Source organism: Hypanus sabinus, chromosome 4 (genome assembly GCF_030144855.1).
Source record: "Hypanus sabinus isolate sHypSab1 chromosome 4, sHypSab1.hap1, whole genome shotgun sequence".
Classification (NCBI taxonomy): Eukaryota; Metazoa; Chordata; class Chondrichthyes; order Myliobatiformes; family Dasyatidae; genus Hypanus; species Hypanus sabinus.
Genome location: NC_082709.1, coordinates 152459212 through 152472755, shown reverse-complemented (window position 1 = coordinate 152472755; position 13544 = coordinate 152459212). Strand labels below are relative to the sequence as shown.

The 13544-nt window shown below is 38.1% G+C and overlaps 1 protein-coding gene across 1 annotated transcript in view; it reads right to left on the bottom strand.

The window, feature by feature from the left end:
• stxbp5l (syntaxin binding protein 5L) overlaps window positions 1-13544 on the bottom strand; it is a 353464-nt gene that overhangs the window by 203749 nt on the left and 136171 nt on the right. Inside the window, exon 6 of the mRNA XM_059968451.1 lies at window positions 11960-12023. Within this exon, the coding sequence (XP_059824434.1) occupies window positions 11960-12023 (64 nt within the window). The remainder of the gene's footprint in view (window positions 1-11959; window positions 12024-13544) is intronic.

Here is a 13544-nt window from a genome sequence, read left to right as displayed (position 1 = left end):
GGGAGCAGGTGGTGGATGGTCCAATGAGCGGCTGGTTCATATCACAAGTCCTGGTTATGTGACCACTGACGCCAGGCAGACAATCTCTGAAGAGCATAGATAAGGCAGGGATCACCCGTCTTCTAAAGACACTGCCCAGAAGACGGCAATATCAAACCACTTCTGGAGAAAAAAATTGCCAAGAGCACTTATGGTCACAATACTATGATCTCCTATGTCATACAACATAATGATGATGCAAATTATTCATAAGTATTACAAACAGCAAGAGTCTGAGCACTGATCACTCTAGACCACCACCAGTCACAGGTGTTCAATCACAAAAATTAACCCTTTACAATTAAACTGTCTCTTGCCAAACCAATTTTGGATGCAATTTACCAATTTGCTTTGGATCACATGGGCTCTAACCTGCAGTGTAGGGAGACAATTAAAGTTATAAGGGACATAGATAGGTTGGATAGTGAAACTTTCCCCCATAATAAATAAATAGACAGCTAAACAAATAAATAAATAAACAAACATAAATGAATGAATGAATGAAAAAAAAAACTGATAGTTCCAATCTGGAATACATGACCTTAGAAAGTCATGGAGGGAGATGCTCTTAAAGCACTTAAAATATATCTGTTTGAATACTTGAATCACTAAAGTATAAAAGGTACAGACCAAGTGTGAGTAAATGTGATTGTGTTATCATTATCACATATACTGAGATACAGTGAAAAGCTTAGCCATCCATATGGACAATTTCAAAGCATAACTAACATGAGATAGTACAAAGGTAAAGCAAATGTAGAACACTGACTATAATGTTACAGCTATACAAGTAAGTGGAGTGCAGGCAGATAATAACGTGTAAGGGCAGTAACAATGTAGACTTGTTTAAGAGTCTTATAAACAAGAGACAGAAGCTGGCCCTGAACCTGATGGCGTGTGTTTTCAAGCTTTTGTATCTTCTGCCCAATGGAAGGGGGGAGATGAGAGAATATCTGAGGTGGGAGGGATTTTGATTATGTTGGCTGCTCTTCAGAGGCAGCAAGAACTGGAGGAGAGGCTGTTTTCTTTGTGATGGACTGAGTTTTGTCCATAACACTCTACAATTGCATTTTTGTGCCGTATATTTGCCATGCCAAGCTGTGATGTATCTGTACAGGACACTTTCAATAGCTCATCTATAAAAATTGGTGAGAGTTAATGGAATATGTCAAATTTCCTTAACGTTCTAGAGAAGTAAGGGTGCTCGTATACTTCCTTAGCCATAATGTCTAGATGCTTGGACTAGGTCAAGCCACCGATGATGTTTACACCAAGGAATCCGAGTGTCAGCCATCTCTACCTCAGATCATTGATACATACAGATATATGTGTTCTTCTCCATTTTCTGAAGCCACTGACAAGTTCTTTTATTTTGCTGAAACTAAGGAAAGTCCCTACACCTTGCCACTCTGCTATCTCTCTTCTTGTATTCTAGCTTGTTTTTTTCACTTTTTGAGATCCAGCCCACTACAGCGGTATTAGCTATGAACTTAGAGTTAAAGTAGAATTTGGCCATATGTTCAAGAGTGCATAGGGAGTAAAGTAGGGGGTGATCAATGGATAGTCAGCAGGAACAAGCTGAGCCAAAGTGCCTATTTCTGCAACGTATGATTATGCCTGTCTCTCTAGGGCTGATTGACGACAAGTAGGACCTAGACCAGTACGAGATAAGAGACATTGCCCAATGTTACATTCTCTCAGTTTCATAAAGTGGCAATGATCTCTAAGATAACAATAGCATTTCAAAGTCTCAGAAGCAGTGAGAAGAACTGGTTGTTGCTAATGATAACAGGAGATAACTAGAGGTCTAAGTTGAAAAACAGAAAAAATACCCAGGTGTTTAAACCTAGTTGGAAATGAGGTCTTTGGATGAACTGTTGGAGGCAATCAATTCTATACTCCTCTGTTCCCCAGTGGCTTAGTACTAATAACAAGAATGTCATAAAAGTAGAAATTGAAGGTACTACAGCAACTAACAGTCCAATTACAAAGGGACAAAAATAGATGAAGTAGGTCTTATCTGAGCATTAACATGTGGTACAGCCTCTCTGTTTTAACTTCATACTAAATTGTGAACCAACATGAGAATCTAAGATCAGAGAGACACTCTAGCACTAATGCTGGCAAGGAGTCTCTGATTCTGGGGCTCAGAGACCAAAGAGCAGTCACAAGTTTGACAGAGACTGATCATCTAGTGTCCTACTAGGTAGCATATGGTGCAAGTTGGGAGTATTTATCCTTTACCTTTGCAATTAAGAGGATAAATAATGCCAAATATATTTTTCACCAATTGTCAGTAGTGTGATTTCCACACAAATTGAAATTCAGCACAATTGGTGTAGTAGGACACCCAAGTCTCACTGCATTTCTCCATTTCCTAACCACTCAGTGTTCAAACAAAAATATGCCTTCTTGCTTTTGCTATTAAAGTGCGTCCCCTCGCACTTATTGACAATATGCAGCACCTATCCATTCACTCAACCTATCCAAATTATCACACACTCCCAAATATCTATATGTGAATCACAAATTTAAAAGATTCCACATTTAATTCTTGTGACCAATACATTATGTAAAACTGGGTTCCTGGGATTGAGCAAGTGTTCCTTCACTCATCACTGCCTATTATTCTGTAAATAACAATAATAATAAGTATTCCATTTACCCCAAGTGGGAAATTAATTTGTCATCTGTTAGTTCCTGCTCTGTTTTCTGTCTGCCAACCAGTTCTCTGTCCACACCAGTACATTATCCTTAGTCACGTGGTTTGATTTTACACAGTAATCTAATTGAAAGCCTTCATAAAGTCCAAAACCACCAGATCTGTTAAGTCACCTCCAGCCATTCTAAGTGATCTCATCAAAAAATTCAGGTAAAGTTGTCAAACATGATTTTCCTTGTGGCATTCCACACTGCCACTGACTGATTCTGGATACTTTTTCCCAAATGGTCTGCTGTTACATCTTTATTAGCATTATCAACATCAAGCTAACTGGTCTATAAATCCCTATTTTCTCTCTCCCTTTGTAAAGTTGGTTTACGTTAGTCACTTTATGATCAATATGAAATTATTTATAAAGTGATAAGACATAGCAGCCGAATTAGGCCATTCGGGCCGTCAGCTGGAGCAGGAAGCTGAAACTTTACTGAGGTGGTCACCCAGAGAGTGGGCTTCAGATAGTAGGTGTTTGACCACCTGGAGAAGTAAGCAGTTAGTGCAGAGTTCCCATGTGGCCATTCCCCTCAGGAACAAGTACACCCTTTTTGATATTGCAGGGGTGGGGGATGACCTATTAGCGCACAGCAGCAGCAGCAGCCAGGCCAGTTCAACAGGGAAGGGTAAAGTCAAGTAGAAAGGAGTAGTGAAAAGTGAAAGGAGATTCAGTAGTTAGAGAAATAGACAGGAAATTCTGTGATTATGAAAGAGGGCCAGTATAGTGTGTTCTCCCCCAAGGTCAAAGGATGTCTCAGAGTAGCTGCAGAATATTCTCAAGAGGGAGGGTGAGCAGCTAGAGGGTCTGTTGCACACTGGCACTGATAAGATAGGTAGAAAGGGGGAAGAGGTCCTGCGCAGTGAGTATAGGGAGTTAGGGAAAAGGCTGAGGAGCAAGACATCCAAGGTAGTCATCTCCGGATTACTCCCAGTGTTATGTGCTAGTCAGGGTAGGAATAGGAGGATAATACAGATGAATGAGTGGCTGAGGAACTGGTGAAGGGGACAGGGTTTCAGATTTCTGGATCATTGGGATCTCTTCTGGGAAAGGTATGACCTGTGCAAAAAGCATGGGTTACACCTGAAGGCAAGGGGGATCATTATTCCTGTGGGCGAGTTGGCTGGAGCTGTTGGGAGGGTGTAAGCTAATTTGGCCAGAGGATGGGGCAAGTGGGAATACAAATAGATGCAGTGGGTAGTGAGACTGTGAGGAAGGTTAGAAGATGATTGGGCAAAATTGCAGTCAGTGGGATGAGTTGAAGTGTAAGTTGGAGGCAAAATCAAAAAGGGTATTGAATACAGGACAGGAGGTATTTGAAAGCACATAGTATACAGATTAAAACAGCTGATCTTGTAGTGCAGTTAAAGATGGCCAGGTATAATGTTGTGGGCATCAAGTCACGGCTGAAAGAAGATCATAGTTTGCTTAATATCCAAGGATGCATATTGTATCAAAAGGACAGGCAGATAGACAGATGGGGTGGAGTAGCTCTGTTGATAAAAATGAAATCAAATCTTTAGAAAGAGGTGACATAGGATAGGAAGATGTAGAGCCTTTGTGGCTAGAGTTGTGGATCTGCAAGGGTAAAAAGTCTCTGATGGGAATTATATATAGGCATCTGAACACTAAAATATTTCAACGTGATATAGAAAAGGCTTGTAAAAATTACAATGTTATGATAATCATGGGGGATTTCAATATCTAGGTAGATTGGGAAAATCAGGTTGGTGCTGGATCCTAAGAGAAGGAATTTGTAGAATGCCTACAAGATAGCTCTTTAGAGCAGCTTGTGGTTGAGCCCATTAGAGGAAAGGCAATTCTGGATTGGGTGTAATGAACCAGATTTGATAAGGGAGCTTAAGGTAAAGGAACCCGTTAGGAAGCAGCAATCATAATATCTTAGAATTCACCCTGCAGTTTGAGAGGGAGAAGACAAAGTCAGAGATATCAGTTTTACAGTGGAGTAAACAGAATTACAGAGGCATGAGGGAGGACCTGACCAAAGTTGATTGGAAGGGGACACAAGCAAGGATGAAGACAGAACAACAATGGCTGTACTTTCTCAGGACAATTCAGAAAGCACTGTATAGATATATCCCAAAGATGAATAAGTATTCTAAAGGGAGAATGATACAACCATGACTGACAAAGGAAGTCAAAGACAGCATAAGAGCAAAACAGAGGTATGTCATATAGTAAAAATTGGTGGGGAAATGGAGGATTAGGAAGCTTTTAATAACCAGTAGAAGGTAACCAAAAAGCCATAAAGAGAGAAAATATGAAATGGGGAGGTAAGAAAGCCAATAACATAAAAGAAGATACCCAAAGTTTTTTTCAGATATATAAAGAGTAAAGGAGGGGCAAAAGTGGATATTGCAATGCTGGAAAATGATGCTGGAGGCAAAGGGTTGGTATGAAGGTGACCTATTCTGGTTGGATGCTCCACTGGGATTGGGATTGTGACCCCTTCTTTTCATGTTATATGTCAATGATTTGGATGATGGAATTGATAGCTCTGAGGTCAAGCTTACAGATAATATGAAGATAGGTGGAGTGGCAGGTTGAGTCAGCAGAAGGACTTAGACAAATTGGGAAAATGAGCTAAGAAGTGGCAGATGGAATACAGTGTAGGAAAGTTTGTCATACACTTTGTTGAAGGAATAAAGATGTTGACTATTTTCTAAATGAGGAGAAGGTTCAAAAATCAGAGGTGCAAAGAAACTTCGGATTTCCTAAAGGTCAACTTGTAGGTTGAATTAGTGGTAAGGAAGGCAAATGCAATCTTAGCATTTATTTCAAAAGGACTAGAATATAAGAGTAAGGATGGAATGCTGAGGTTCTATAAAACATTGGTGAGACCACACTTGGAGTATTGTGAGCAGTTTTGGGCACCTTATCGAAGAAAAGATGGTGCCGGCATTAGAGAAGTTAAGGAGAAGATTCACGAGAATGGTTCTGGGACTGAAAGGGTTGAAGTATGAGTAGCTTTGATGGCTCTGAGCTTATACTCACTGGAGTTTAGAAGAATAAAGGAGATCTCATTGAAACCTATTGATTATTGAAAGGCCTAGATGAGAACTGAAATGAGGAAGAATTTCTTTAGTCAGAGAGTGTTGAATCTGTCAAATTCATTTCCTTGGCAATAGAGGCCAAGTCATTGAGTATATTTAAAGTAGAGTTTGATAGGCTCTTGATTAGTCAGGGCATCAAATATTGCAGGGAGAAGGCAGAAAAACAGGTCCGAGAACAATAATAAATCAACCATGAGTGGATAGCAGATCATATTAGACAGGCTGAATGGCCAAATTCAGCTCGTTTGCCTTATGTCTAAGTCTGTTCCGTTATTATATCAGCACTAATTTTTTTCCCTCTCACCCCTATTCTCCTGCCTTCTCTCCATGATGTTTAATGCCCTGACTAATCAAGAAAAAATAGTCATAAGGAATGATCCAGAGTGCAGAGAATGCTGGGAAATGGCCGCTGTTACATCCACTTCCTTCGCAGTACTGAAATGCTGGCTAATGAGTTGTCTTGGCAATCCCAACTTCTCCAACTTGATTCCCCTATTCATACTCATTTCCTTCAGCCCCTGCTTCTCATTAGAGCTGGGTTCTTTAATGTTGCTGGAAGGTCATTTTCATCCTCCTTTGCAAAAACACAACCAAAGTCTTGGCTCAATTAGTCTGTTGTGTCTTTACTCACAATTATAAATTCTTGTGCTTCTGACAGCAAGTAACACAAATTTGTCATCAGTAATCTTGTTCTCCTAAGAAGCTTTTACAGTCAGTTTACATGTTCTTTCTAAGTTTACTTTCATATTCTACTTTTCCCTCTTAATTAATTCCTTGATCCTCTTTTGCTGAGTTCTAAACTGTGTCCTAACCTTCAAGCCAAACTTTATGTTTCCCCTTTGGATCTAATTTCCCTTGTTAGCCACAATTATACCATCCTTCCTGTTCGATTTTGTGCCAGTCAGGAATAAACAGTTGTGGTAGTTCATCCAAGTCAACCCCATAAATAACATTTCCTAATCTATCTTAGCCAGTTTTCCCCTCATAGTTCTCCTTATTTAGATATTGGGTCTAGTCACAGAATTAACTGCTTCACCTTCCATCTTAACGAAGAATTCTATCATATTATGATCACTCCTACCCACACCCTTCCCATTATGTAAGTTCTATTAATGGTCTATTTTCAGGTTGGCTCCTCAATGTAACAGTCTAGAAAACCATCCTGTAAACACTCCAGGAAATCCACATCCGCAGTATTGTTAGCTGTTCAATTAGCCCAATCCATATGTAAAATAAAGCTACCCAAGACTACAATTGTACCCTCATTCTATGTTTTTAATTTCATTTCATTCCACTTCCAACATCCACTTTACAAGTTGTGGGTCTGTACACTGTCTGGTGGTATCTCTTAGCTCTATCCTTACAGATTATACACCTAAGCTAGCCTCCTTCCTCACTATTGCATTGATCTTTTCTTCCATTAGCAGTTTTCCTTTTCTTTTTACTTTTTGGCTTCCTTCCTAAATACTGACCTTTCTATATTTTGGTCTCATTCTGTCCAGTCGAGCTAACATATTGTCTTCTATTTTTACTGTTTAGAGATATTTTTCATGGTAATATATCTTCTCCACAACCCAAACACACTGAAAATTAAACTACAGTTCCTTTAATTATTCAGAAACATTTTCCATCATCTTCCCTGAATAGATATCAACCTGTGCGCTCACCACCAAAATACACTGTGCAGCAGCCATCCACCCAATGCAAAAATGCTCCTGAACTTTTAAATCAAGTCTAAGCATATTAAAAGTTACTATTAGTCTGATTGCAACAGCCACAAATCATGACCATGTTACTCCACTTGACTTCAATGGAAACAAAAATAACATAATTTACAACTTTTCAGACAAACTAACAGGTTTCCTATAACACTGATTACTGATTTGGAGGGCACAACATAACATTAACTACCATGTGGATGGTAATCTGGTTAGATAAACTCCTACAAAAGTGCCTGCTTACTTTGGATTCCCTAATAAGAATTAATGAAATTTTTGTTAGTTATACCTTATTATATATCAATGAACAAGTGACAATAATGTAACATGCTCTTACAGTATGTAATTGCTAGAAATTATAGGCTAGTGCAGCTCAAAAGTATCGTAAAATTTGCTAAAGACAAAAGGTGGATAGGAAAATAAGTTGCAATAAGGATCTAAGGAGGCAGCAGAGGGTTAAGTGAGTGAGTAAACACTTGAGAACAGAAATATAATGTGTGAAAAAGTGAAAAATAAGAAGCATTATTATGTAAATAATGAGAGATTGCAGAGCTGTAAGGTGCAGAGATTTGGGCATTCTGGTGTACAATTTACAAAAGAAAACTTGTTGGTATGTACTACAAGTGATTAGGCTTCAGTTGTACAAGGCATCAGTGAGACCATACTTGTAGTAATATGTACAGTGTTGATCTAGTTATTTAAAGGGGGATGTTGGTGAGCTGGAAGCAGTTCAAAGAAGATTTATGAGACTGATATGTGGAAAGAATATATGGTCGAGTGAGGGAAGTTTGAGTAGGACAGGCTTGCATATGCTGAAATGTACAAGAGTGAGAGGGGACTTGATTCAAGCATGAACTAGCCAAAGGAATCTTGACATGGTAAATATGGAGAGGATGTCTCCTCTTGTGGGAGAATATAAAACTAGGATGTCACCACTTAAAAATAAGGTTTTGCCTATTTAAGAAAAAAATGGGAGAAAGCTTATGTTTCACAGAGGATCACAAGTCTTTGAAGTTTCCTCCCTCAAAGAGGAATGGAAAAAGCACCATTGAATATGGCGAGGCATTGGTCGATGAATACCTTTTCAGCAAAGGAGTGAAAAGTTCCCATGGGTAAATGGAACATGGAGAAAAGGCTACAATCAGATCAGCCATGAGCCGAATATGCCCTCTATCAGGAAAGGCTAGATTATCAACAGGCATTTTCAAAATTACTAGGGAGAATATTAGATTGCATAATGATTAATTGTTTCCTAAGATAATGATGTAGCCAAAATTTCAAGTCAATTCTGAAAAAATAACTAAAGGAAAAAGGTTATGCAAAAGGCTATTGGGATAAAGTATTTTAGCAAGCCAGTGGATTAAATAAAATATAAGCTGGTAAATAGTTGCATAATTGTAAATTAAAGTAGACTAGGTGGGTCAAGTGGAAACTATTTACAGTGGACTTCGGTTAATTGGGCCATTGGATAACTAGGCCACTTATTTGAGACAACCCTTAAAGAGTAAAAACTAATTGAGAAATTAGCCAGGATTACCTTTGTTTACTTGGGAGACTATGCCACTTAATTGGGACAGGAGACTATTGCCGAACAGTTTCTAACCAGCATCAGTTGCATGTACTTGTGTGGCCATTAGCTACTAGACTGTACTTAGAACAGTTTTTAAATAGCGCCGGTTGCTCTGATTGTGTCGAAAAATCAGTGATCTTTGTCACTGATTGCTGGGGAGAAATAAGCAATAAGACAATTCAGAACTGTTTTGCTCACTGCAGTTTCAAGCATTCAGGCTTGGAGATGCAAAAAGGGGCCAGGAATGAAAATGAAACAATTTCATTACCTCAACAAGTTAGGAACTATGAAGAATTTGAAGCTATTAACAATCAGCTTGAACTTTACGATGAAAATGAAAATTTGGAGGATGCAACAGTTTGTAACTATCATCAGTCGTGTGCACTTGTGTAGCCATTAGACATTACACTGTGCTTAGAGCTAACAGTTTTTAACCAATACCAGTTGCAAAAACTTGTATTATGTTATTCATCTGGGCCAGTGGACAACAATTAAAAAGCAGTGATTTTTGACACTACTTCATGCAGGAAGGTAACAAAGGCAGTCCATTATCTGTGCTAGGTGTCTGCAATGATTTTGTTCATGGACAGTAAATCAAAAGAACATTGCAGCATTCACAACCTGAATTCCTTTGTTGATAACTATTAGGAATTAATACACAGTTTTATAGTACTGCAGTAATATTGGCAGTGTTCTAATTTGTTTTGTATTTCATTTAAATATATAGTTTGCTGCTCAATTAAATGGCAGTTTGCCTTTTTAAAGCTTTTTCCATGAAACTGTGGCTAATTGGGATAGCCACTTAAGCGGGCCAAAATGTACTGGCCCTGATGTGTCCCAATTAATTTGAATCTACCGTATTAAAATATAACTAGAATGGAAATGATGAACACATATTGGGTAATCTCAAGTAAAATATGGCATTTACATCTATTGCGAGAATGAAATAATCATAAGGCTTAGTCCCAGACATCTATAGAAACTGGTGGCAGTGAGCTTCCCTTGGTAGTTATCTGTGTCACACATTCCAAAAGTATGGTTTAGAAAGTTTAGGCCAACACAGTGAGAAGACCTAGATTTTGATTCACTTGTTTGCCTGGTTTCCCCAGATCTAAATTTTTTTTAAATCAAGAATGTTAAACAGATTAAAAGTGAACTTTTATCCCAAATGTTAACTAAAAAATAAAGCATCACTAATTAACTAAAACCATTAAAGATACCAAACTAGTTAAAAGGTAACTCAACCTTCCTTTTACTTCTGAAATTCCCTCTCTTCAAACCTTATTGAAATTAGTTGGGGTCATGGAACCAGCCCGAGGTTTGTCCTGTAGGGTTCAAGGTTATTCTCCAGTATAATGCTGCAGAGTTCCAGCAAAACTAACCATCTTGGCTGGCCCAGACTTTCACATTTAACAACATCTGTGGAACCTCCTTCAGTTTTAATCATTGAATGCTGCTGATTCTAATCATAAGTGTTAGCAATATTAATATATCCAAATCAATAAATTTTTACAAAGATCTCCTTAATTTTGAAGGAACAAAAAACCAAACTGCTGAAAGGACTTTGTGGTTCAGGTAGAATTTGTGGAGACAGAGGGTTGCTGATGTTTCAGGTTGAACACCTACATCAGGCCTTTTCCTTCACAGATGCTTCCTGACCCACTGAATCCCTCCAGTGGTTTGATTTTTGCTACAGATTACAGCATCAGCAGTCTTGTGTCTCCTTAAAATTACGTATTTTTATCAGAATGTCATCTTTACCTAAATTAAAACAGAAATGTGTGGTGAAGCCCACTTGCAGCCTAAGATTCGTAATTGGATTTACAACAAATCCAACAGCTGCTTCTGGAATATGCACACTGTTGGTGGCTACACACACAAACACAGAGGTTGTTTCAGTGATTTCTGCTATTCCTTAGAGTTTGCTGAGCCAGTCAATGTAAATTAGTGAACTGATACAGACTTCAATATTTTATTCTCCTTGTAAATGGCATCTTTTATTAATTGAAGAGTTCAATAAATATTGAATGGTGCACCATTTCATAATTACAAATGAACAATTCCTCTGGCGCTGAAAATCTAATTTTGTGTATGTCAGTTGTATACCTTTAGAATAATTCGTTCAAGTTCCATGTCACTTAAAATAATAATTTGATTTTATTTAATGATATTTCAATTTATGATCTGAACTCTAGCTTGCTCTCTGTAAAATGCAGTTAACATAATGCTATTACAATGCTAGTAACTTGGGTTCAATCCTACTGCTGTCTGCAGTGAGTCTGTATGTTCTCCCCATGACTGCGTGGGTTTCCTCTGGATGCTCCAGTTTCTTCCCATATTCCATAGTCATGCAGATTAGTAAGTTAATTGGTCACATGGGTACAATTGGTGGGTGTAATGGATATAATTGGGGTGGCACAGGCTCATGAGCCAGAAGGGCTCAATAAACTAAATTGGCAGCAAAAGTTATTGTTGCTCCCTCCTTGGTTTGCTATGTGTCATAAATCTGCTCAATCAGCTCATGGTCGCTAAAATCCCTGACTGCGACCGACATTAAGAAAGCAGGAATTGATGCCATAATTTTACCTGGTATTTGTGGTCAGATTTCATTATTTACTGCAAAGCAATAAGATTATAACTGGAATACAAGTACAGCAAGCTAGGACTATGCTCACCATAATGCCAATTTAATTAATCCCATTTTCTGCACATTGTCTGTGTGTCTGTCTAAATAAGGCATTAATATTGTGAATTTGTTACTTTTGTAGTGAAATTCAAGTGTCCAAATAACTCTTCCGTTCCTTGACAGAACAAAATATCAGAAAAAAAATATTCTTTCTTACTTACTTTCCCTTCGTCCCTTGGACTGTCACTTAAATGAACAACAGGGCCAGGGTGAGTTTTTGTAGACCTGCAAAAAAATGTATAATTTTCATAACAAAAGTTTTCAAAAAAAAACTTAATTTATAAAAGCATTAACACACCCATATAAAAGATTACAATCTGTGGTTCTGCTTGGAATCCCTCCATGAAAATATTTTCTCACCATCTTGACTCAATTGAATCAATTAAAAGAGAATCTTAGTCGGAACAAAAACTGTACAAGAAATCGCTACTGGGCAGAACACTCTGAATTCATAGATGGATGCTGAGAAAGATCAGCGACACCCCTAAAGCAACTTTGCCACCTGCCAAGATGCAGCATCTGAAAACAATGAAATGAAGTCAGCCTTTATTGCTTCTTCCCATTTAACAACAGTTCCTAACCAACAACTCTAGCAAGCATGATAGACTTCACAAGGGGGCTTCCACAATTAAGGGTCAAAATAAAAGGAGTAAACTTTGTAAATTTCTATAACGTTTTCATTCTTTATCCTGGTTGTTTGTGCATACAGGATAAATGTCACTTGGATAAAAGCACAAAAAATGTTCCTTATCATTGATTAGCATCTAACTCTCCGAGTTTACACATTTAAAGAGTTCTTTTAATGCACGATGTGGAATATTATTATAATTATTTATTTAAATTTGTATTACATTAGATTATATTGGAGCAATGAACACAGCTTTGACAATCACAGAAAAACTTTATCAGCAATGGAGAGTAGTGTATGAGGGTTATGGGTCTGAGGGGGCAGCACAGTGAAAGCACACAGAGTAAATAGAGAGTTTTAAATATGCCTAATAAAGCTTCGTAACCCCAATAGATTAGAAGAAAATATGTGGGAGCTAACTGGGATTTGTACTGCATTAAGATTCAATAAAATGCAAATATGTTTATGGTGGGGGATGAAATCCATACTGATTGGAGACTGCCTTCTTGCTGTCTACTAAATGAGTCAAATAGCCCTCAGCCAAACTCTTAGAAGGAAGGGGGAAAAGGCTACTGTAGTAGTCAACGCAAAGAAAACAGAGCCAGGGAGCTGAATAAAGGAAGCTTACTGACCTCAAGGTTAATAAATTTATCTTCACTTGATGTATCTCACCAATTCCATCATGAATCACAATTATCTATCAAAAGTTTTGATTGATCAATATTAAGTTCAGATTATTCTCAATCTTTCAGCTCTGGTTCAAGTTTCAAGCCCATACTTCAGATGTCAAGCACCACACAATGCCATCATATTTCAGATCATTCCAGCAGAATAAGATGATATACAAGATAGGGGTCAATGTTCAGACTTAGTGACATGATGTTGTCCATAGGAAACACAGCTAACAATCTTTGCAGTGACTGTTGCTGAAGGCATTGCCCATGATGAGGTTCAGACCCAAAATTGTATGAATAACACAAAAGGTAGATGTTACCTGCATCAAAGGCCTTTAACAATGTAGCATCTAACTGATTCACCACACTATACATGGTTTGATAGCAACTTGGCAGTTCTGTTAGCCAAAAACAAGAACACTAGGAAGTAAGTTTTGCATCCGT